This window comes from Aethalodelphis obliquidens, unplaced genomic scaffold (genome assembly GCF_003676395.1).
Source record: "Aethalodelphis obliquidens isolate GAN/ISIS:26980383/991018 unplaced genomic scaffold, ASM367639v1 scaffold131, whole genome shotgun sequence".
NCBI classification, from domain to species: Eukaryota; Metazoa; Chordata; class Mammalia; order Artiodactyla; family Delphinidae; genus Aethalodelphis; species Aethalodelphis obliquidens.
This window is the reverse complement of record NW_020838075.1, coordinates 470763-491311: the sequence shown is the minus strand read 5'-3', so window position 1 is coordinate 491311 and position 20549 is coordinate 470763. Positions and strand designations below refer to the sequence as shown.

At 52.9% G+C, this 20549-nt stretch overlaps 4 protein-coding genes across 13 annotated transcripts; 1 reads left to right on the top strand and 3 right to left on the bottom strand.

The window, feature by feature from the left end:
• Positions 1–53: 53 nt before the first annotated feature.
• On the bottom strand, positions 54–2525 carry CUNH6orf47 (chromosome unknown C6orf47 homolog). The gene has a single exon (XM_027099468.1). The coding sequence runs from the start codon at positions 1711–1713 to the stop codon at positions 820–822; it is 894 nt and encodes a 297-aa protein (XP_026955269.1). The 5' UTR covers positions 1714–2525; the 3' UTR covers positions 54–819.
• A 1078-nt stretch (positions 2526–3603) lies between these two features.
• Positions 3604–6949, bottom strand: GPANK1 (G-patch domain and ankyrin repeats 1). 7 transcript variants are annotated; one of them, XM_027099463.1, is made up of 4 exons: positions 6507–6949; positions 5974–6131; positions 4986–5699; positions 3604–4229 (listed from the first exon to the last, which is right to left on the bottom strand). In XM_027099463.1, exons 3-4 carry the CDS (start codon positions 5594–5596, stop codon positions 3785–3787), a joined length of 1056 nt encoding a protein of 351 aa, XP_026955264.1. In that variant the 5' UTR covers positions 5597–5699; positions 5974–6131; positions 6507–6949; the 3' UTR covers positions 3604–3784. The 7 variants fall into 7 exon arrangements, with proteins under 7 accessions (XP_026955264.1, XP_026955265.1, XP_026955262.1 ...); XM_027099464.1 differs by having other exon boundaries at positions 5974–6126; XM_027099461.1 differs by having other exon boundaries at positions 6519–6949.
• A 95-nt stretch (positions 6950–7044) lies between these two features.
• CSNK2B (casein kinase 2 beta) lies at positions 7045–16660 on the top strand. Of its 4 annotated transcripts, none has more exons than XM_027099471.1 (7): positions 7045–7371; positions 7978–8060; positions 8788–8890; positions 9447–9562; positions 10011–10086; positions 10234–10423; positions 11077–11306. In XM_027099471.1, exons 2-7 carry the CDS (start codon positions 7989–7991, stop codon positions 11165–11167), a joined length of 648 nt encoding a protein of 215 aa, XP_026955272.1. In that variant the 5' UTR covers positions 7045–7371; positions 7978–7988; the 3' UTR covers positions 11168–11306. The 4 variants fall into 4 exon arrangements, 3 of the variants coding, with proteins under 3 accessions (XP_026955272.1, XP_026955271.1, XP_026955270.1); XM_027099469.1 differs by lacking the exon at positions 7045–7371 and adding an exon at positions 7533–7651; XM_027099470.1 differs by lacking the exons at positions 7045–7371; positions 10234–10423 and adding an exon at positions 7526–7651.
• Positions 15982–20261, bottom strand: LY6G5C (lymphocyte antigen 6 family member G5C). Its single transcript, XM_027099473.1, is given in 4 exon segments — positions 15982–16145; positions 18283–18450; positions 19530–19588; positions 19590–20261. Coding segments are annotated over 4 exon segments (435 nt in total). The 5' UTR covers positions 19634–20261.
• Positions 20262–20549: the final 288 nt, after the last annotated feature.

Here is a 20549-nt window from a genome sequence, read left to right as displayed (position 1 = left end):
TCTACCACCTAAGCCCCCAGCTGGACGGCGTCAGGAAGGACACTGAGTGACAGTAACTCTCACTTTTAGTGGTGTATTTAGGATTTGGTGTGACACATTTATTGCTGAGTGAGCAAAGCCAACCCCCCAGTGGGGTCTGCAAACTCCAGTGCTCCCCATACTGCCTATGAGCTGCCAGCCCTTCTGAGCTGGCCCTCCTGCCAACACTGCCAGCACCATCCCCACTCCCTCTGGCTCCTAGGAACACCCAGATCCCCCCTGCAGGCTCCCCATCACCTGTGGGAACCCCATCCAGACCCCCTAATCCACCCACCTAGCAGTGCCACTCTTTCCCAGATAGCACAGATCCCAGGATCCACAGGATCCCTTGAGTCTCTGAACCACCCTCTTACCCCACCCAGAGGTCTGTCTGTCTTGCCTCTAGTCTCCTCCACCCCTGGAGAGTTTTGAAAGGTAGAGAAGACCCTTTAGTCTTTATTCTCCACCACCACACTTTTTTTTTTTTTTTTTTTTTTTTTTTGGTTTTTAAAAAGCGGAGGTGGGAAAAAAAAAACTGGAAGTGGGAGAAATGTAAAAGCAAAAATTAACAACAGCTGGTGAATTCAAGGCCAATGCCCCCACTGTCCATAAACACACAGACACCCTAAACAGCTCTCCTGTGTGTGAAGGGGGGCAGGGCCTCTTTGCCCTCATACTCTGGGGTTTCTGCCCCATCCCTGAGGTCCCTGTGCTTACAATGTGGATCGTGCCCCCACACTATCTTCACCCTTGCTCCCAACCCACTGAGGGTGGGACGCTGGGCCACACCCCACCCTGTGGTCACAGCCTCTTTCCTGGGTCTCCCCTCTGCTCCTCACCCTCCCTCCCCAACTTCTCGCCCTCCAAGTCAGTGGCCTCCCCATCCCCACTGGGCTCCCGGAGGCTGACAGCCAGCACCAGGGCCTGTAGAAGACCAAAGAGGCAGGCAAAGTGCAGGGGGTGAGCGGTAAGTAGGCTCAGCACGGCATGGAGCCCATGCAGGGCAGCCAGGAAGGACAGTAGCCCATGCAGCCAGAGGCCCAGCGGTCCACGCAGGCCCAACGCGTCCAAGGCTGCCCGCAAGGGCCTTGAGCACAGCCCTAGCAGGGCTGAGGCCAGGAGCTCCAGCAGGTGCAGGGTCAGGTTGGTGGAGATCTGCAGACACTCCTCTGGGTCCCCCAGGTACTGGTAGGGAGCCCCTGCTCCCCCACCTGTTTCCCCCCACAGCCAGCCCAGCAGCTTCTGACGCTGGCCAGGCTTCTCCGCTGGGGCTTCAAGCCCAGGGGGGCTCAGTCCCTCTTCAGGGGACACACCAGGCTTCTTGGTGCCACCTGAGTCCACAGGACCCCATCCTGGTTTGAGAATGGTCTCTCCAGCCTCCAATCTCCCAGACTCTTGAGTGCTAGAGACAGTCTCATCCCACTTGAGAGAATCCATTTTTTTGCACCCCAGTTGCTCAACTTGGGACTCCCTGCTTGGTTCTGGAGCAGCCCCAGAGCTCCTCTGTGCACCTGAGTCCTTGGTCTTGGGAGGCCCCAGATCTCCCATGGTTTCTGGGGCACTGTCCCAGTCACTCCCTGAATTCTCAGAGGAGCTGTCCATCCGTCTGGGTTCTGGGGCGGGCAGGTCAGGCCTCGTTGATTTCCAGCGGCCCCAGGGGCGAGGTAGCCAGCCACCAAGCTGTCGCAGGAACATGGTTGGGGTGTGTAATGAGCCCCCAAATTCTGGGGCTGCTTCCTGGCACTGCTTAGACTCTCAGGTTTGGGGGCTGAGGGTTTCCTCAGAAGCCACAGTCTGTTCAGGCTCAGAAGAACAGGTATCTGCTGGTGAGTCCTACTCTGAATTCAGAAGTGGCTCCCCACTTCCCTGGATGGTCATGCAGCCTCAAGTGTGTCAAGCGGCTTGTTTCCTTTACAGTTTTGAGGTAAAGGAAGGCACATCCAAGTTCATTCACCACCACCACCCAGCACACAAGATTCCAAAAGTCTCAGGATCTGACGAAGCCTGGGTCACCCCCACAGTGTCCTCCCTGTTTTCCAGGTTTCTTTCCCAGCAGGCAGCACCCCAAGTTTCACTCACCAAGCCTACGTCCCAAGGTGCCCCAGCAACTGGGGAGGAGGTTCTCCCAAGAAGGAAGGAAGGAAGGAAGGTGGCCCTGGGTCCTAGGTGCTCCGGAGCGGGAGAGTCCTGAACTGCTGCCCTAAGGCAGCTCAGGAAGAAGTCTCTTGTTAGGTGAGTGAGGGAAGAGGTATCCGGCAAACTCCAGCCAGCAACGTTCGTCCCTTGATTCAGAGGGCTATGAACCCTATAAAGTGGCCCCACCGGCCCCTGAGCACGCAGCTGAGACTCGGTCTCCGCGAGGTCAGGCCGGAGATGTCCTCGGAGATCCCGGTTGCCAGGCAAAGCGCGGGCCTGCCTGGGGAGCCAGGCGTCCAGGCGCTGCAGCCCCTCCCGGGCCCAGCGTCCGGGCCGCGGCCTCGCGGATCCGCCCGGAGCCGCAGAGCCCGGAAGCAGCTGCACCGGGACTAGAGGGACAGGCGGAGGCGGGGCCCGCAGCTCGTGGGGCGGACCCTGCCGATCCACCACCGCCCCGCGCCCGCGCTGATTGTGCGCGCCATCAGTGCGCACCTGGCCGTACCGCGGGGCGCAGAGTCAAGATCACGGGGACCCAACGCCCGAATGTAAACCCAGCTTTCCCTTTTCGTCGTCTAGAGCCCCCGTGACGCCAGTGTTCCCTTAAACTCGCCCGCCCCCTTTAGTCCCCTTTTCTTGTTTATGATTTCATGAAAGGATTTTCCGGAAAAGAAAGCTGAGAGGAGGCTTGGGACTTGAGTAGCCCTTCCTTGCTCCTCCATGCACGTATTTTACCTCTTGGATTTGACGACAGTGAGCGCTTCATGTGCCTGGCACCCAGTATGAGCAGCACAAGGGAGGCGCGGGAGACGAAGTGTGGGAAGGGCAAGTGTAGACAAATAGGATGTGCTTCCTGCCCTCAGGAGTTTTCAGGTATCAAAATGAACAACCTTGGCTTAAAGTGTATATTTGGGAGGCCAGAGTTCTGGTCCCAGTTTCAGCTAATAGCCTACAGGCTGCATAATCTTAGGCCCTCCTATCACACTGGCCTCTTCCTGCAAGACCCTACCCACTCTCATCACCTCTGAGCCTTCCCTGACCTCCTCTATCACCATGCATTGTATTTGATCACATCCTGTCTCCTCCAGCTGTGAGCAACCTGAAGACTGGGAAAGTCTCTTACTCCCTATTCTTAGCACATAGTATATGAACTTTGTTTGTGAAATCAATGATTGAATTGAGTGGGCAAGGGATGGAGTGGGCAGGGGATGCCTTCTGAGGGAAGTTAGACTTGCATAGAGATGGGCAATTCCTGGTTCAGGGATTGAAAAAATAGGTGGGGCACTCTGGGCAGCGGCTGGGACTAGGAGCGAACCAGACTGGCAGGGAGGTGACCCTATCATACCACCTAGCAGAGCTGCTGCCTCTTCTGGCTCAGGTAGAATTTCATGTGGCCCCCAGCCTGTTTGGCTTCCCTGCAACAGCTTCCAGAAAAGTGAATAAAACACCAAAGAGGGGGAAAAGCTTGATTTATTTCTCAACTCTCAGCCTCTTTTCTCCCACAGGCAGAGTCCACTGATCAAAACCTGAAGGTCTGGAACCTGGGCAGGCCCCAGGAAGTAGAAGCCCAAGTGCCTAGGTCAGGGGCCCAAGTTCAGACTTCAGCAGCAGACCAGGGTCAGAACTTGCCAAGTCAGAACTCAAGGTTCATGTATGTCCTCAGATCCCGCTCCCAGGCCCTGTCCTTCTCCTCCTGCCTTCTCTCCTCCTTCCAGTTCAGTGTGGTCACCCTAGGGGCTCTCTCCCTCCCAGCCACTGCCCGTGTATCCCGAGCTGGGAAATGTGTAACTCGGGGTTGGGGTGCTGATCTGTAGCCTAATCCTTCCTGGTCCCTCTTGAGGACAGTGGGGATGGGACTGGCACGGCCCTCGCCCCGGGGTCCCAGCCCCATTCCAGGCTCCCAGCCCCCCCTCAGCAGCAGCCTGAAGCCTGGGCTGGAGGTAGGCACCCCAAGGCGCAGGTTGCGGGGCTGGAGATCCTGGGACAATGACAGCAGGTGAGCAGTGGAGGTACGGTGGTTAGAGTCTTGGAAGTGGGCATCACAAGCCTCACAGTACTGGGGGGAGGGGGATCGGGACCTGCAGAGAAAAAAAAGAAAGGGTTAAGGGCAGCGCAAGGGTTTAGGCCTCAGAGGTGGGTGGCAGGGTGGGACAGGGTCCTTCCAGTATTTCTGCTGAGGAACAAATTGCCTTCCTCCCCACTTAGCAACGAGGGACCCAAAGGGGAATAGCTGGGAGAAGAGAAGGTTAAAAGGCCTCACAAGGCTCTTGGGTGAGGGAGGATTAATAATAATTACTATAGTTAATGTTTGTATAGTGCTCATTATGGTACAAGCATTGTTCTAGCACTTTACATATATTAACCCATTTACTACTAACAACGCTTTGAGAAAGGTGCTCTTATTGCCCCATTTCTTAGATGAGGAAACTGATGCACATGGACATTAGGTTGCTCGCCCAAGTAAGTAGTCAGGATTTAAACCCAGGGAGTGGGTAAACACGGGAATATAGCAAACATTTTATAATGACTTTAAATGGACTGTAACCTTTAAAAATTGTGAATCACTAATATTGTATAGCTGTAATTTATATAGTATTATACATGAACTATGCTTCAATAAAAAAATAAAATACAAAATTAAAAACTAAATAAATACATAAATTTTTTAAATACAAAAAAATAAACCCAGGGAGCTCATGTCCGTAACCAGACTGCCTTACTAGCCTACACTAGAGGACAGGGGAGAGAACCAACCCTCCAGCTCTGTTCTGGGGCCTCTAGTGTGGAGTAGCTAGGAAGGAAAGAACACAACGGAAGATAAGGCTTCCCCTCACCGGTTCTCTGGACTCCTCGTCTCTCTGGGGCCCTCTCTGACCATGCGGGCCACCTCAGGGAAGCCCGCTTCTTCTGCCAGCTGAGCAGCATCCCTGCCACCCAGCTCGCAGACCCCCACCCAGGCAGCCCCACGGCCCAGGAGATAGCGCACAGCTGCCCCCTGGCCTGCTCGGGCCGCACACATCAGGGGGGTCCACCAGAAAGCATCTCGAGCGTTGATATTCCCCCCAGCTCCCCCTGCCTCATGGGGATCCAACAGTCTTTTTAGTTTTGCCACATCCCCCTCCTGGGCTGCCCTCAGTATCCGGTGGGTCATCTTGTCCTCTGCCCCAAGGGATCTCCTTTGTCCATGTCCTCCTGATACTCCTGCTGCAGCTTCCTTCATCATTCTTTTTCTCTTCCTCTTTCTCTTACTGGCAGACTCAGGCTGAGCCCTCTGGGGTTCACGAGTGCTGCTCTGATCCCCAGTCAAGGCTTCGTAGAAAGCCCGGGCTGCAGCCCCATCCAGGGTGGGCTTCAGCTCTTCAGGCTGTGACTGCAATTGCCCATCTTTCCAGAGATCACTGGGGTCAGTGGCTCGGGTAAAGTTAATGAGGGTGGCCCTGGACATGGCTTTTGGGAGATCTGGGAAAATGAGACTAGGCAGGGGGAGGATGAGACGAGGAAGCCAAGCCCCTGGTGGTCCTGCAGTGACCAGAGCCACCTCCAGACACCTGCTGGGAGAAGGAAAAGTATCCTTAGCGTCAAAAATCCCCTCCTAACCCAAAAGTGACCCCACAACCTAGGACCCTGCAGGGCCTGAGGACCATAGATCATGTGGAAAAACAGGAAATCCTACAGTAACAGACCATGCCCCTTAGTAAAGGTTAACAAAGAAGTCTCCATAAGACAGCTGCCCAGAGGTCCTGCGCTCCGCCCCCACTCCCATCCTCATCAACAATAAATAATAGCCTCTCTGAGGCTACTTTACCACCGCGTAAGACATACCGTTAAGAAAAACAATCAGCCTGGCTCTTTAAATCGTCCTCGATCCTATTTCGGGTAACTAACGTCTTCTCAAACAAAAACAGACTTGACACTTCTCCGGAAGCAGGAAGCAGATTTAAGGGAGAGGTTCCAGTCTGTGTTGTTTCGTAGCTTCTGTACTGCAAAATGACACTACTCTAAGCAAAGGAATCGACAGAGTCACACGATACAAAGACGCATGCGTGGCTTGAGGGGGACAATTACTCGAGGGCGCAGGCGCGCGCAAGCGCCGGGGCTGTTTCCCGCCTTGGAATCGTTCCAGTAGCATACCGCAACGCAGCACGTGCCCAAGTAGCGCGAGGACCGAGAAGGATCCGTCGGTTGGTGTGCTGCTTTTACATAACGCCCCCACAATACCCTTCGCCTCCCTCAAGGTGGCCCCCGCTCCGAGCTCATTTTCTGTCCCTGGGAAACCATTCTCGGGCTTAAGAAAGGCCCTGAGGTGGAGAATGCCCAGAAACCGTGAAAAGAAATAACGTCTCACAGCCCCTCACCATTACTCTGACCTGGGTTCGAAGGTCACACTTAGCGCCTGCAGCAGCGCCGTTCAAGCCCTAAGAGGAAATGCAGAAGTACAAGGGAACAAGCAGCAGAATGGCTGTCGCCACCTCAGGTTAGCGCACGGGGCAGTCCTGGTTCTGTCGCCGTTCAGTTCAGCCCAGTACACCCTACCCAGGTCCGTCAGCACGGAACCCGGCCTCACCTCCCGCCTCCGGAGCCCAAACCCCGGGGTGAAGTATGGGCCCCTTCGGGGGTCTCCTTGGCGGACTGACTCGGGCAAGGAGCCCGACAGGCGATAAGGACCAGACTGGCTGGAACGGATGAGGTCAATGCCCTGGGAAGCGTAGCCGCGCCGGGGCCTGAGGCTCGCTGTGCGAGGGGAGCGGCAGGAAACGACACCGGCAACCGTGTTCCTCTCCCCGCCCTTCTCGACCCCACGGTTCCGGGAATCACACGACTATATTCCCCAGGCTCCCTGGCCCAGACGCGATACTGACTTTCCGCTTCCGGTTGAGCCTAGCCGCCCCTTGCTGCGCCCCGCCCCCGAGCGTCTCCCTCAGGAGCCTCGCGACACCAGGGTCGTGCGCGGGTCATCCTGGGATTCGTAGTTCGGCTTTCCCTAGTTTCGCCAGTTTCTCCCTACCGGGGACTCCATTTCCCGGCGTCCATCGCGGCTCCCAACGCTAAGCACTTGCGCGTTGCCCTCTTCCCCACCCTCCCCAATTTCCACTCCCCCCCACCCCACTTCGCCTACCGCGGTCTTGTCCGCGCCCTACGTTGCAGCGGTCCCCGCGGTTCCTTGGAAGCAGAAACTCCCCTTTCCCCCCCCGTCCCCCGGTCCCAGTCCCCGTCCAGTCGGTGAGTCTGGGGTCGTCCCCGCGCCGTGTCCCCTGTCCCTGGGCGCGGCACATGGGGTCTCCCCGCCTTGATATGGGGGTGGGGAAGGAAGTGACCTGGTCCGGCACCGAGGGAGGGAGAGGTGGCCAAAAGGGTGGAGGCGGGATGTGGGGACTCCCATGAAAGGAACCTGAGGGCCACCCCCAGGCCATGAGAAAAGGAGGGGCTCGGCTCTTGCTTGGAAAGGATAAACTTCGGAACGCTTGGGAATGGGGCCGGGAACACGCGGAGACCTGCGCGGGTAGGGAGCCTGAGCCGCGGGCCCTGCCGGAGTTGACGCGGAGGAGAGAGGGGCCTGGCCTTTGGGAGCGTCAGGGATGTGGGTAGGACTAGTGGGTCAAGACCTTTCGGTTTCTCACAAGTGGTGGGACCCCAAAGAATTTATCTAGTCTCAGAGAAAAGGGGCCGAGATGTGAATAAGAGGAGCTAGAGAGACGTGCTCCAGGTTCGGATCCTTTAAGAAAGGGTTGCCCCAAATTCTTCCATGGTTGGAGGGCAAAGTGTGGAAGGAGGGAGGATATCAGAGGCAGGGAGGGAGAGCTTACCCTTACACTCCTCTTTCTTTAGCTTACGTGAAGATGAGCAGCTCAGAGGAGGTGTCCTGGATTTCCTGGTTCTGTGGACTTCGTGGCAATGAATTCTTCTGTGAAGTGAGTTCTTCTCAAACCCCCTATCCATCTCCACATATAATCTGGCTAAATAAAAAATTCTCCCACATATTCAGCTTCCACACACTTCTTTCACAGGCTTACCTAAAAACTCTTTCTCGTCAAGGAAGAGTCCCCTTAGTAACTCCCTCACTAACTTGTGGTGAAGGGGCAAGACTGGGGCCCCAAGTCAGCCCTGACATTCTCCAGCAGTATAACGTTGGACACGTCAACCTGTGTATTTTCTTTTTTATTACCACAGTGGTACTGGTAGTGGTAGTACCTATCTTTTGTGGCTGTTAGGACTAAAATAGTTCCTACTAAAACGTTCTGTAACGTGCAAAGCTGTGTGTTAACATAAGGGATTGTAACTGCCTTCAGAATCCAAGCTGTTGAGCCTCCACCTTCCTCAGAGAGCCAGCTGGCCCTAAGGAGAGGCCAAAACTGAGATGGGAAGCAGGAATAGGAACAAGGATCATGAAAGGAATGTCTCTCTAAGACGGAGTTTGCTGTACCTGTTTATCCTTGGAAAAGAAAATCCGAAGCTTCTATGGGTGGGCGGTACATGTGAGCTGGGGAGAGAGACTCAAGTACTTCTGCTGAGTTGGGAGTGTGGAACAAAGGGAACAGAAGCAGTTGTGTTGAGGATAAGGCACCAGTTGGAGCAACTTGCCCAAGTCAAAGCTGAGGATTCTGTTGTGGGTTTCCTTTTGACTTCATGTCCCGACAGGTGGATGAAGATTATATCCAGGACAAATTCAATCTCACTGGACTCAATGAGCAGGTGCCTCACTATCGACAAGCTTTAGACATGATCTTGGACCTGGAGCCTGGTGAGACACCCTCAGGGTTGTTTTGTGTGTGTATGCTTTTTTTCCTTTTCAAATCCTGTTTATCTGCTTCTTGAATTTCTGAATTTCCTTTTGGTTCTCTGATCCCCTTAACCCAAAGTCTTCTACTTCATTTTGATTCCCTACCTCACTCTTGCTTAGTTTTGTGATTTAACACCACTCATTCCCATACTCTGATCCTGTTAACTTAGCGCTATTCCATAATGCCCATTTTTCCATGAGTCTTATTTTCTGCTGCTTTTCCCTGCCTTGCACCTTCCAGGCTAGAGTTTTGTCTTCTGTGGAGACATCTTTGCGTTTATGTATCGAGGGAGAGAAGGGAGCAGAGGCTGAGAGGGATGGAAAGAAGGCAGAGCTGCCTTGGGTTGGTGGAAGGGTCAGAGGCCCAGGTTTCTGGGTCAAATGCCCAGGCCATGGGTGTGGTGAGGCTCAGAGTTGGGTGCTGGGCTAACTGAGTAACCAGCAGCCCCTGGGGGTGGGCAGGGCACCCAAAATAGCTGTAAGACAAGTGGTTGCATTTGGTTGGGCCATGTTTCAGATGAGGAGCTGGAAGACAACCCCAACCAGAGTGACCTGATTGAGCAGGCAGCTGAAATGCTCTATGGATTGATCCACGCCCGCTATATCCTCACCAACCGTGGCATCGCCCAGATGGTGAGGCCTCTCTACTCCCACTTGGCTCCTTCGCAGGCAACAAGGGAAACAGTTTCCTGCAGCAAGAAGTCACTTGTTTCAACCTTGTCAAGGAATCTAGCTTAGAAGAGGGAAATAAACCCCAGAACCTAGGCTTAGGGATTAAAACCTGATTGAGGGTGTGCTAAAGGGGGTGTTTTCAGGGAGGGAGATGTGACCTTGGGCAGGAAGTTGTAGACCGCCTCTTCCTCAGAGAATAAGCAGCGAATGGCTCTGATGGTCTGCAGCCTGCCTAACTGGAGGAAGGGAAGCAGAGGAGTCTTGAGGGCCCATCTGAGCCAGAAAAGGGGCCTCTGGACAGTGAGAGACAGGAGGAGTTGGGGACAGAGTGACGTGGGTTGGGCTGAGGAGGGGGTTGTCTCTTCTCTTCATACCTATCCAGCAACCCCTTCCATTTTATTCACTGCAGTTGGAAAAGTACCAGCAGGGAGACTTTGGCTACTGTCCCCGTGTGTACTGTGAGAACCAGCCAATGCTTCCCATCGGTGAGTGTTGGAAAAGGGAAAGAAGGGCCACATAAAATGGCAGGTCCACTGGGAAGGAGTTGGGGCTCAGCAAGTTGGGGCCTGAGTCCAGGAGGGAGGTTGGGCAGGCTTGGGTTACCTGGCCTGCTGAGTCTGGCTGTCTCCCAGGCCTTTCGGACATCCCAGGTGAGGCCATGGTGAAGCTCTACTGCCCCAAGTGCATGGACGTGTACACACCCAAGTCATCGAGGCACCACCACACGGATGGCGCCTACTTCGGCACCGGTTTCCCTCACATGCTCTTCATGGTGCACCCCGAGTACCGGCCCAAGAGGCCCGCCAACCAGTTTGTGCCCAGGTGGGGAGCAGGGACAGAGTCACCAAGGGTCAAAGGAAAGGGCCGGGGTCCCCCAGAAAGAAGGGAGGACAAGGACAGGGCATGGTCTGTTCTTGACACCTACTTCTCCCAAAGCCAGGGCTTTTCCCTGCTGAGTGACCTTGGGAAAGTTGTGTGATCATCTATGCCTCAGTTCCGTTATCCATGAAGTGGGGATGGTGACATGCCTGACAGTGTGTTTTTAAATGTATGAATCGCTTAAAGTAATGTTTGTCACTTGAAGCAACATTTAAACAGTAGCTAACCTTGTTGTCTTCTTGGGTGTTCAACCTTCTGCCAGGAAATCCTCAGAGCCACGGTTCAAGTGTGGTTTATCTTCCTGGAGTATCATTTTTACTCTTGTGTAGAGAAGGAAAGTTCAGCTTTATATTGAAACAAGTACTGACGTGTGTGCTTGTGCGTGTGTACACACGTGTACGTCCTAGAATTTGAGTTTTAATGGATATTTAAAATAAATTTCCAAATATTCTTGAGAGAAGAAGTTTGGGAACCTCTGCCCTTCAGTACTGAGCAGGCCCATGAAGGAGCTGGGGTGGGGAGGCAGGAATGCTGGCCACAGGCAGGGCCAGGATGGGGCTCACTCTGCTGCCTCTCTGACCTCTGCCCTGACCCAGGCTCTACGGTTTCAAGATCCATCCGATGGCCTACCAGCTGCAGCTCCAAGCGGCCAGCAACTTCAAGAGTCCAGTCAAGACGATTCGCTGATTCCCCACCCCACCTGTCCCCAGTCTTTGACACTTTCATTCCTTTGCTGCCACCCTTTCATGAACCCTCTATGGTTTTTAGTTTAAATTAAAGGAGTCATTATTGTGGTGGGAATATGAAATAAAGTGGAAGAAAAGGCCGTGGGCTGATTTGCTGGTGCTTGGGGTTGGGGAAGGGAGGGTAATGGTGTGCTGAACCCCAGGAGCTCTCCTGGCCCCGCCCCCCCTCCTCAGCTTGAAATCCAGCACAGATTTGTGCCCAGTGGATTTGGGTGATGTTTTTAGTAGGAAAGTGGAGTTGTAGAATTGGGTGTGGGGATGTGCAAAGATCACAAAAGACTCAAAAATCAAATTTCAAAGATTAGAGAAATATTCTTTTTGGGCCACCTGTGGTCGTCTGTTTATACTCTAGGGAGTGCAGTCAACAACACTTTGAGTTTGGGTTTTACAGGGAAAGTGGTCCCAAAATAAACAACTGTAAGGGGTGGGGAAAGGAGGGGCAGGGTCCAGAACTGCTGTTGTGTGGTGTCTGCCTGCCCCCTGCTGGGGAGCTGAGACATGCGCATCTCAGAAGGATGGGGGGCACTGGCTTCCTGGCTAAGGTTTCTCCCAGAACAATAGGGACTGACCCTATTGTGTGGGAAGGATAGCAGATGGTACCAGAGAAGGAAACATCCATGCACCCTTGAAAGGCACGCAGGACAAAGGTAGACTGCTGGATTGGGGCCCAGGTATTGCCCCTGTCTGGGCTACTGCTCCCACATTCAGGAACCAGACCTGGTGGGTGAGGACATGTCCCTCCTGCCAAGTTAATAGCTTCCTCCTCCAGTCAGGAATATAGCTCTGTACCTGCGGTAGCTCCTGCTCAGACTGCCTGTCAAAACTAGCCTGCAGTTCAGGCTTAAGGAGCATGGTCACAGGAAGGTGGGGTTTCAGAGCACCCCTGAGGGGCTTCCCCTCTCCCCAGAATTCCATGATGAAGGCCTATATGTTTGTAGGTGTGCTGGTCATGATGGGCTTCACAGTGGGAAAGAGTAAGTGGGACACGGGGGCAGGGAAGGAGGGGTGACTGAGTCCAGGGAGGGGATGGCTCTGGATGAGCGGGCTCCCTGCAGGGCAGGGAACTTGGAGTGAGCCAACACGGCCATTTCTCCTGTCTTCCACTTCCCCAGCTCTTGTTGCTGAAGTCCGGACCTGCCACCTCTGCCTCTTAGAAGATCCTACTATAGGATGCGTTTTAGGCTCAGAGAAGTGCACGATCAGCAGCTCATCCCCATGTATGGGGATCAGCATCTTTCATAGTGAGTCAAGTCCTAGGAAGGGGCTACTGGTAGGGCAGCCCATGGCTTGGTCTCCTCTTGTAGATGAAGGCTGCTTGGGGCCTGAGGTCTAAGGAGATGGAGGATCCTGGAGGGGGAGGGGTCTGGGCTTCTGTGGAGCCAGTTAAGCTAATTTTTCTGGCGCCTTCTGATGGAGTCTGGGATAGGAATTGGGTCTGGGTGAGGGATCGCGGAGTCTGTGAAAGGGGTGCCAGGTTTGGGGACTATGGGAGGCAGCAGTGGTTGTTAGCTGTCCCCTCTCTTCCAGATACCAAGGTTCGCTTCTTAATCCGGGGCTGTGGACAGCACAAGTCTTACCGGTGCCAAGAAAAACACCCCACCTACCTCCCAGAGTACTGGTACTACGCCCAGTGCTGCCAGTATGATTACTGCAACTCCTGGTACAGCCCCCAGCTCCAGAGCTCCCTCCCTGAGGCCCCTGAGGGGTCCCTGGCCCTGCCCCTGTCTGAGTCCCAGATCCAGTGGTTCTGCCAAGCCCTGAACCTCTCACTGCCCCTACCCAGCTTCCATGCTGAGAAGGAGCCTTCTGAAGGCCTGGACCCCCTGGCTGTCCTGCCCCTGAATCTGAGTTTGTCCATTGCTGACCTGCGCCGCATATACTGGTTCCTCAACAATTCAGGACTTTTGGTTCTTCCCTGGGCTAGGCTGTGACGTCTTACCCTTCCCAGATTTCACTCTGGTCCAGCGTCTCTCCCCTGACACCCCAGCATCATGTACTGCCCTCTCAGAACACTCACACTTTCTGGTCTGTGAGTTCTCAGTCTTCCTTTCCTTTGTACTTCCATCGTCTATATGGTTTTGGTTTAGTTTCCTCCCCAAAAAGCAGTTGGCACTGCACCCAGTGCCCTTCGTCCACCTAGAAAATAATCTCAAATGTGAATTCTGCCTAGGCTGACCTGGGAAAGGCACAGTGGTTTCCTCATCCCTTTCCTATCATCTGAGTGGGATCATCCCCCCCCCCCCCCCATCTTCCTGATCCCCTCTCAATGGCTATTTCCACCCCTACACTTGTCTCTAAAACCTTGTGCCAGACTGACCTTGCATCAAGACGGGTGAGAGGCGGACTTTGTGCAGATTTCCTGACTGGGCACTCTGGTGTTCCTACCTCACTGTCTCCACCACCCTCACTCCCGCCTGGTCTCCTGCTTCCTTTTCTCATCTCTTGTCCCCATCTTTGACTTCCACAGCCCCACTTCACGTCCCTGAGTCCTGACACCCACTTGCACAGAATCCCAGGGAGAGGAGAAGATCTGTCCTCTGCTCCAGATTCTCCAGTTTCCCTCCACAATAAACAAACTGGGCTAAGTCTGTGTCACATTGTTTATGGGGTCAGGCTCAGGTGTGGGCAGGTGTAAACAGGTTAAAGAAAGTTAACTGGGTGTGGGGTTCAAACAGGGTTGCAGAGCCCTGCCCACTCCACTTGGCCTTTGTGGTTCCTCATGGCCTGCCGCAAAGAGCCCACATCCATCCCACCCTCTGCTCAGCTAGAGATCAAAGTATGAGGATTGTGACTCCTGCCAGCCTTAAACATACCCTACAAAACCTAGAAAGTTAAACCCGGGTGATGTCAGGTTTTTCCACATAAGAAAGGAGGAAATACTCAACCATGAAAACTCAAGAGCAAACCAGAGGGCCCAGGTCTGCATCTCAGAGTTAACCTGGAGCTGAGGCACCTGCGTTCCTGCCTATTCTCAGTTCTTTTCAGGATCCTGGGAGCCAGGACCCCCTCTGTGAGGGCCTAGGTGGAGGGGGTGGGAGAGTACAGAGAGCACACAGGTGGGGCTGCAGTGGTAGGGTCTTTCATTTTGAAAAACCGCAAGCATGCAGAAAGCAACCTTCCCCATACATTCAATAAACACTGGACACACTGCTCTGAGCCAGGCCCAGTATTAAGCAGCAAGACTTGCAGATGAGTACAGCCAGGTGTCCACCCTTCTGAATCTCACAACCCAGTGCTGGGATTATGAAACTTTTTTCTGAAAAGTAGTGCAGCTCTGTGGCTGGGAGGCCCAATCCCAGCTCCTCTGCCACTTAAGTAAGTTGGTCTCTGTGCCGAATTTTGGTCACCTGTCAAGTAGGGATAGTGCCTCAGGATTGAGAGAATGTGTGTCAACGTGTGCACAGAGATAGAAGTTAATGGACTCAAAAATAGACACGCCTTAGAGGCAAACATGCACACAGATTTTGGTCTATTTAGTTTTAAACCTTTTTGGCCATACAGATGTTTGCGCACCATAAGGTGGGTTTTTGTAAACTACACACCTGTGTTACCACTCCCTGAGTTAGCATAAAGGCTTTTATCAGCACCCAAAGCTGCCTTCATGCACCCTCCTAGACCCTCCTAAAATTCAGGGGTAGCCACTGTCCTGAATTTTGTCTGTGTGCTTGATAGAAACGACATCACAGCATACACGCTTCCTACACAACATTTTGCATGTATGTTAATAGATTTTTGTGGCCCCTTTAATGGCTTGTGCTCTGGTGGGAGAAACCATTTGTTTCTAGGTCAGGAAGCAGTTGGAGGTACAAAGAGAGGTACAAGCCACTGTGTCCCTCTCTTGCCGCCCCACTTTACCCCATGACCTCTGACTTCAGCATAAGTCAAGGGCCCAGGTTTACACAGCTCCAGCAAGTCAAACTGGAAGACAGCCTCAGAGGATGAGAAACCCAAGGCCCGAAACTGAGGAGTAACTTAACCATGGTCCTTGAAAAGGGAAGTTGAGCCTGGGGTCAGAGAGGCCACTAGGCCTTGCATCTCTTCACAGAGCTCCTTCCCCACCCTCTCCTCCCTGGGACTGGTTCTCTTACAGCTCCACTCCTACCAACACACCCCCATGAACCTCCCTACCAGTCCCCATCCAGCTCTGGGTCTGACAGCACTTCTAAGGATGTCCACCACCCTTCTGGTCTTCAACATAGGAGGGCTTGCAGTTCCTCTTCACCTCTTTGTGCTGAGAGCTGAATCAGAGACAGTGGGGCAGGGCAGGAGCAGAGCTCCGCAGAGCTGGGAGCCACTTACCTGCCCCTGACGGGGCACTCAGGCAGTACCACCTCCCTCAGCCTCCACGTCCACCAGAAGAGAGAGACAAATCAAAGAGTTCGCACACCTGTTTATTTTGGAGGAACAGCTGGGGACTTTGGACAAGAGAGGACCATGGTGGGAAAAGAGGCAAAGCAGGGCAAAGGGGCATCCTTGAGGTGGGAACAGACAGGAGGAAAGATGTCAGACTGAGGCCTTGAAGGAAAACTCCAGAGAATTCTGGAGAGGGAGCCTAGGGAAGGGGCAGAGTGGGAATAGGGCTGTTGAGGGGCGTCAACCAAGAGACAGATAGGACCGGGGTCCAGTAGCTGCTGCTGAGGGCGGCAGGGAGGGCTGGTGGGTGGGGATGGACATTGTTCTGGCTGCCCCCAGGTAGAAATCAGGAGGATGGCTGGAAATTGGCCGGTTTTTACTCCAGAGGTCTCTATGGAAGTTCTAAGGACCATATTTTATTCTGTTCTGAGGGTTATTGCAGAAATTCCGGAAGCAGCATCGAGAGAATATCTAGAAGCCCAGCACTGGAGGAGTGTGGGTGTACGAGCGATCACTCATCTGCTCCTTGCTGCGGCAGTCACTCACAACGATCTCCGAACCACTGTCTGGGGAGGGACGGCAGCAATCAGCGACACAGAGTTCCCAGGTAAAGCCCCGAACCCTCCCATCCCCTCACCCCACATGGACTTACCATCACTGCCCCCACACCCTGCCCTGGATCGCCAAAATGCAACAATTCCTGGAACTGGACAGGCCAGCAAGTGCCAGGGAGTCACCAGCCATGAACTCTGTGGAAGTTTCCCAGGGAAGGTTGGTGGGAAAGAGCCATTCGAGATACAGTGACAGCTGGAATGGGGTGAATTGGGACTTGTGGAGCAAAGCGAGGAGAACCAGCACTTCAGGCGGGACCATGTAAGAAAAAGTTGGGAGATGTATTGGAGGTCAGATTGCAGACAGGAGGTGTTTGTCGTTTATTTTATGGATCAAAAGTAAGAGAAGAGAAAAAAAAAAAGTAAGAGAAGATGAGGGACTTCCCTGGTGGCACAGTGGTTAAGAATCTGCCTGCCAATGCAGGGAACATGGGTTCGATCCCTGGTCCAGGAAGATTCCACATGCCGTGGAGCAACTAAGCCCGTGCGCTGCACCACAACTGCTGAGCCTGCGCTCTGGAGCCCACGGGCCACAACTATTGAAGCCGGAGCACCCTAGAGCCCGTGCTCCGCAACAAGAGAAGTCACTGCAACGAGAAGCCCGTGCACCGCAACGAAGAATAGCCCCCGCTCGCAGCAACTGGAGAAAGCCCTCGCGCAGCAACAAAGACCCAACGCAGCCGAAAATAAATAAATAAAATATAAATAAATTTATATTTAAAAAAGTAGAAGAGGATATCTCTGTTGCTATTGTATATATGAGAGAGGGGAAATCTTTGTGCCCATGTACGGGGATGTTCACTGCTGCCCTGCTTGAGAGAGTGAAAACTTAGAAGCAACCTAAAGGTCCATCAGTAGGGGGATGGATAAATCAACTCTGACATGCCCATGCCGTGGAATACCATGCAGCAGGACAGGAAGCTGGTTACAAACTGATACGGAAACATCCCCCATAACTGTTAAGTTTGAAAAACAAGTGCAGAACAGTGCTTACAGTAGTATGGTACTGTTTGTGGAGGAAAAAAAGAGGTGAAAAGGAGTAAACAGCATATTTGTATAGGGTGGGATGTGCACAAAAGGTCACAGAAAGGATAATAAAGGCAATTTAAAAAATGGTTTTCTCTTATTCATGCCTGAGAGCTGGGTGAATTGGGCCAGGAGTGGGAGGGAGACTTTTCTTGAATACTCTGATATGGAACCACATCTATGCATCAGCTGTTTCAAAAAGTATAATGAAAGGATTTGAATGAAGGCAGCTTTGTACAGCAGTTGTCAAGAGCACCATCTCTGGAACCACCACAAACTGTGGCTCAGCCTCTAGGAGACTTATGCAAGGTACTGACCTCTCTGCACCTCTGTTTCCACGTCTGTAAAATGGGGATAACAATGCCTACCTTGGAGGGTTGTAAGTGCTTAGAACAGTGCCGGGTACAGAGTCTGTGTTATGTGTTTATTATTTATTATTGAAAAAGGTGAGGGATCAGGTGGAAGAGCAGGCTTGAGGAACTGGGAATGTAGTCAATTTCCAGCAAGTTGAAAATGAGGTGGAGATATCCAGAGGGCAATTTGACATTACAGTTTGGCCTAACGTTCAGTTTTAGGAGGATGCAGTATGTGCCTGCTGGGTGAAGCCAAGCAAGCAGATAAAATCCTCTGGGAGAGTAAAGAGGAAGAGAGCTAAGGACCAAACTTTGGGGAACGTGAACTGTTAAGGGTCAAGACTTAGCGAAGACCCAGTTAAAGGCAAGACTCAGTGAAGGAGACTGGAAAGAAGCAGTGGAAGATGTAGAAGAGTGGTGCTGGCAGGAACTACTGCTGACAGATGGGGAGAAGGCAGCTTGAAGAAAGGCCAGTAGATTTGGTGATCCCCAGGGTCCCCTACAAGGCTGGGTGCTATGAGGAGGGTTAGCCGAGAAGGGGAGGGGAGTAGAAGTGGAGATGGGGAGTGGCTCTAAAGGAAAGGAAAGAGAGAGAGTGGTGGAACAGTGTCTTAGAGTTGTGGGAACCAGTATTAGGGTGCAGCTTAGAAGGCTGGTAGAGACTCAGTTCGGGAATGGGCTGGGCCCACGACGAAAGGGAGAAGGCAGCTTACTGTTCTCTATGAGCAGAGTCATGCAGCTGCTGCCCTTTGGGGCGAGGCAGATGTCAGATCCCAGAAGGCATCCCAACTCCTTGGTCTCCAAGAGGCATCGATAGCAGCTTAGGTATTTATTTAAATGAATCTGATGAAGGGGTTCTTGATCATAACGCTCAAACTCACCTAGAATACAGAGAAGCACTGACCCCAAACCCACCTAATTCCCAGACTGGCCAATCCCACTGTTCCCTCCTACCTCCCCATCTCAGAAAACCATGAAATCACCAATTCTTTAATGAACCATCTGGCTTAATCTAACATCAGAAGCTTTCGTTCTCATTAAAAATCTCCATTCTCTGCTCTTTTACCTCCTGAAATGAGGAACTCATTCATTCACTCATTTATTCATATATTTGAGGGGCTAACGTGCCCAGCACTCTACAAGCCTCTAACTTTTAAAGGTTAGGCCAAGGCAGTCCATTACAACTTTTGGCAGCCCTGTTAGGACAGTTCTTCCTTTGTGACTTGGTTTCACTGTCCCCACCCAACCCCCAGACTCTTTTGAATACGCTTTCTTAATCTATAATGTTCAGAAGTGAAAACATCAGGGTGCATCATCACAGGACAGGAAGAATCTCAGCTTTGTGTAGACAGGAGACATCAAGCAGCCCAAGGCCACATTCTTTGTTTGGTGGTTCTCTCACTGAACAGACTCATATTAAACTTTGTCCACCAAAGCCCTCCCCAACTGCATTCCTATTCACCTCCCTCCTCCTCTGATCCCAGGCCCAGACCACATGTTGATGAGTCCCCAGACCCAGCAGAGCACTTGGTGTAAGGCAGATGCTTAGCAAACACTTTGGATCTTGTTTCTGTGTCAATGGTGCTTTGCAGCCAAGTGAGGTTATCAGGCTGGATTCAGCCTTGTTCTACACTGTGGATCCTGAGGCTGTCATCTGGCATGTTCTCCCAACCCTCCCTATTCTGTATTGTCCTCAGATTCTAAGAGGTTCCCTTTAGTATCTCCATTCAGGTCACTGCTGTTGAATGAGATAGCCCTGGGGTAATCACCAGAAATCTCCCTCAGAGTGAACATCAGTACATTATCAGTCCCCAGGCATTATCCCACCAAGCCCACCCATCCCATCTTTCTTCCTGCCTGGGTTTACCTGAATCTCCTTGGCAGATGTACCCAGACATCTATCCAGGGTTTCCCTATCCAGCAGGATAGGAGACCCGTCTGACCCCGTAGAGCCACTTACCAAACGCCAAGCTCATCAGGACCAGCATTATTAAGAGGACCATGTACAGGGCTTGGGGGGGGGCCCAGACTCCGGCTACCTGCAGGGCCCGCCATAACATGCATGACTGCCCACCAGCCTCCAGTTTGGCCTTATATTGGTGGAAGAGAAGGTGGCGCAGACGAAGGGGAGAGGCAACATCCTTTGGGGGTGGAAATCAGTGCCTGAACAGCCAGAGGGACAGAGCGTCCTCACCCACGGCCATTCTGGGGTCTAACATACTGGCATGGGGACAAGGACCCAGCAACAGGGGAATGAGAGGGGAAACTTCTTTCATATTAATTCAACAGACATTCATTCAATCACTGCATCAGGTGTTGGGGATACAATATTGCACAAAGTCACTACCCCCACAGAGTACACCATCTAGTACGGGAGACAAGTCAACGGACAATGAAGGGGGAGGGGCGGGGAGCGCGGGCAGAGTGCTTCCAGGGAGAACTTGGGCAATGGAAAGTACTGACCCAAGGAGTTTCATTAGAGCAGTAACAAGATCAATTTATGTTTGTAAAAGATTTCTGAGGCCAAAAACCACTTAGGAAGCTATTCCTGAGCCCAGTCACAAGATGGCGGCCTGGTCTAGCAGAAGAGAGGGAAGCCGCGAAGTGAACGAATCTGAGCTGCATTTAGAAGAAAGACTGGACAGATTTGGACTTAGACTGAATGTGAGGTGAGGGAAGGGGGATAGGCTTGCAAAAGGGGGTAATTGTGACACCATTTTCCAAGATGAGAAACACGTGTCAGAAATCCCAAAGCGAGGACACCTGAGTCGCTAATGACCGTACTCGGCCCAGTGCCCCCTGTGGGTTCCGGTAAGTCAGAGCCTTTCCCTACGCCCGACTTTTCCGGCCCCGCCTCAGCTCAGCTGCAGGTCGGTGGATCTGATCTCCGGCGCCCACAGGCTCCGGCGCTGTGCGCTCGCTCTCCGCGCCTGGCTGCACCTCAGAGATTTTGGGAAGACGCGAAGGCGGCCCCCAGCCC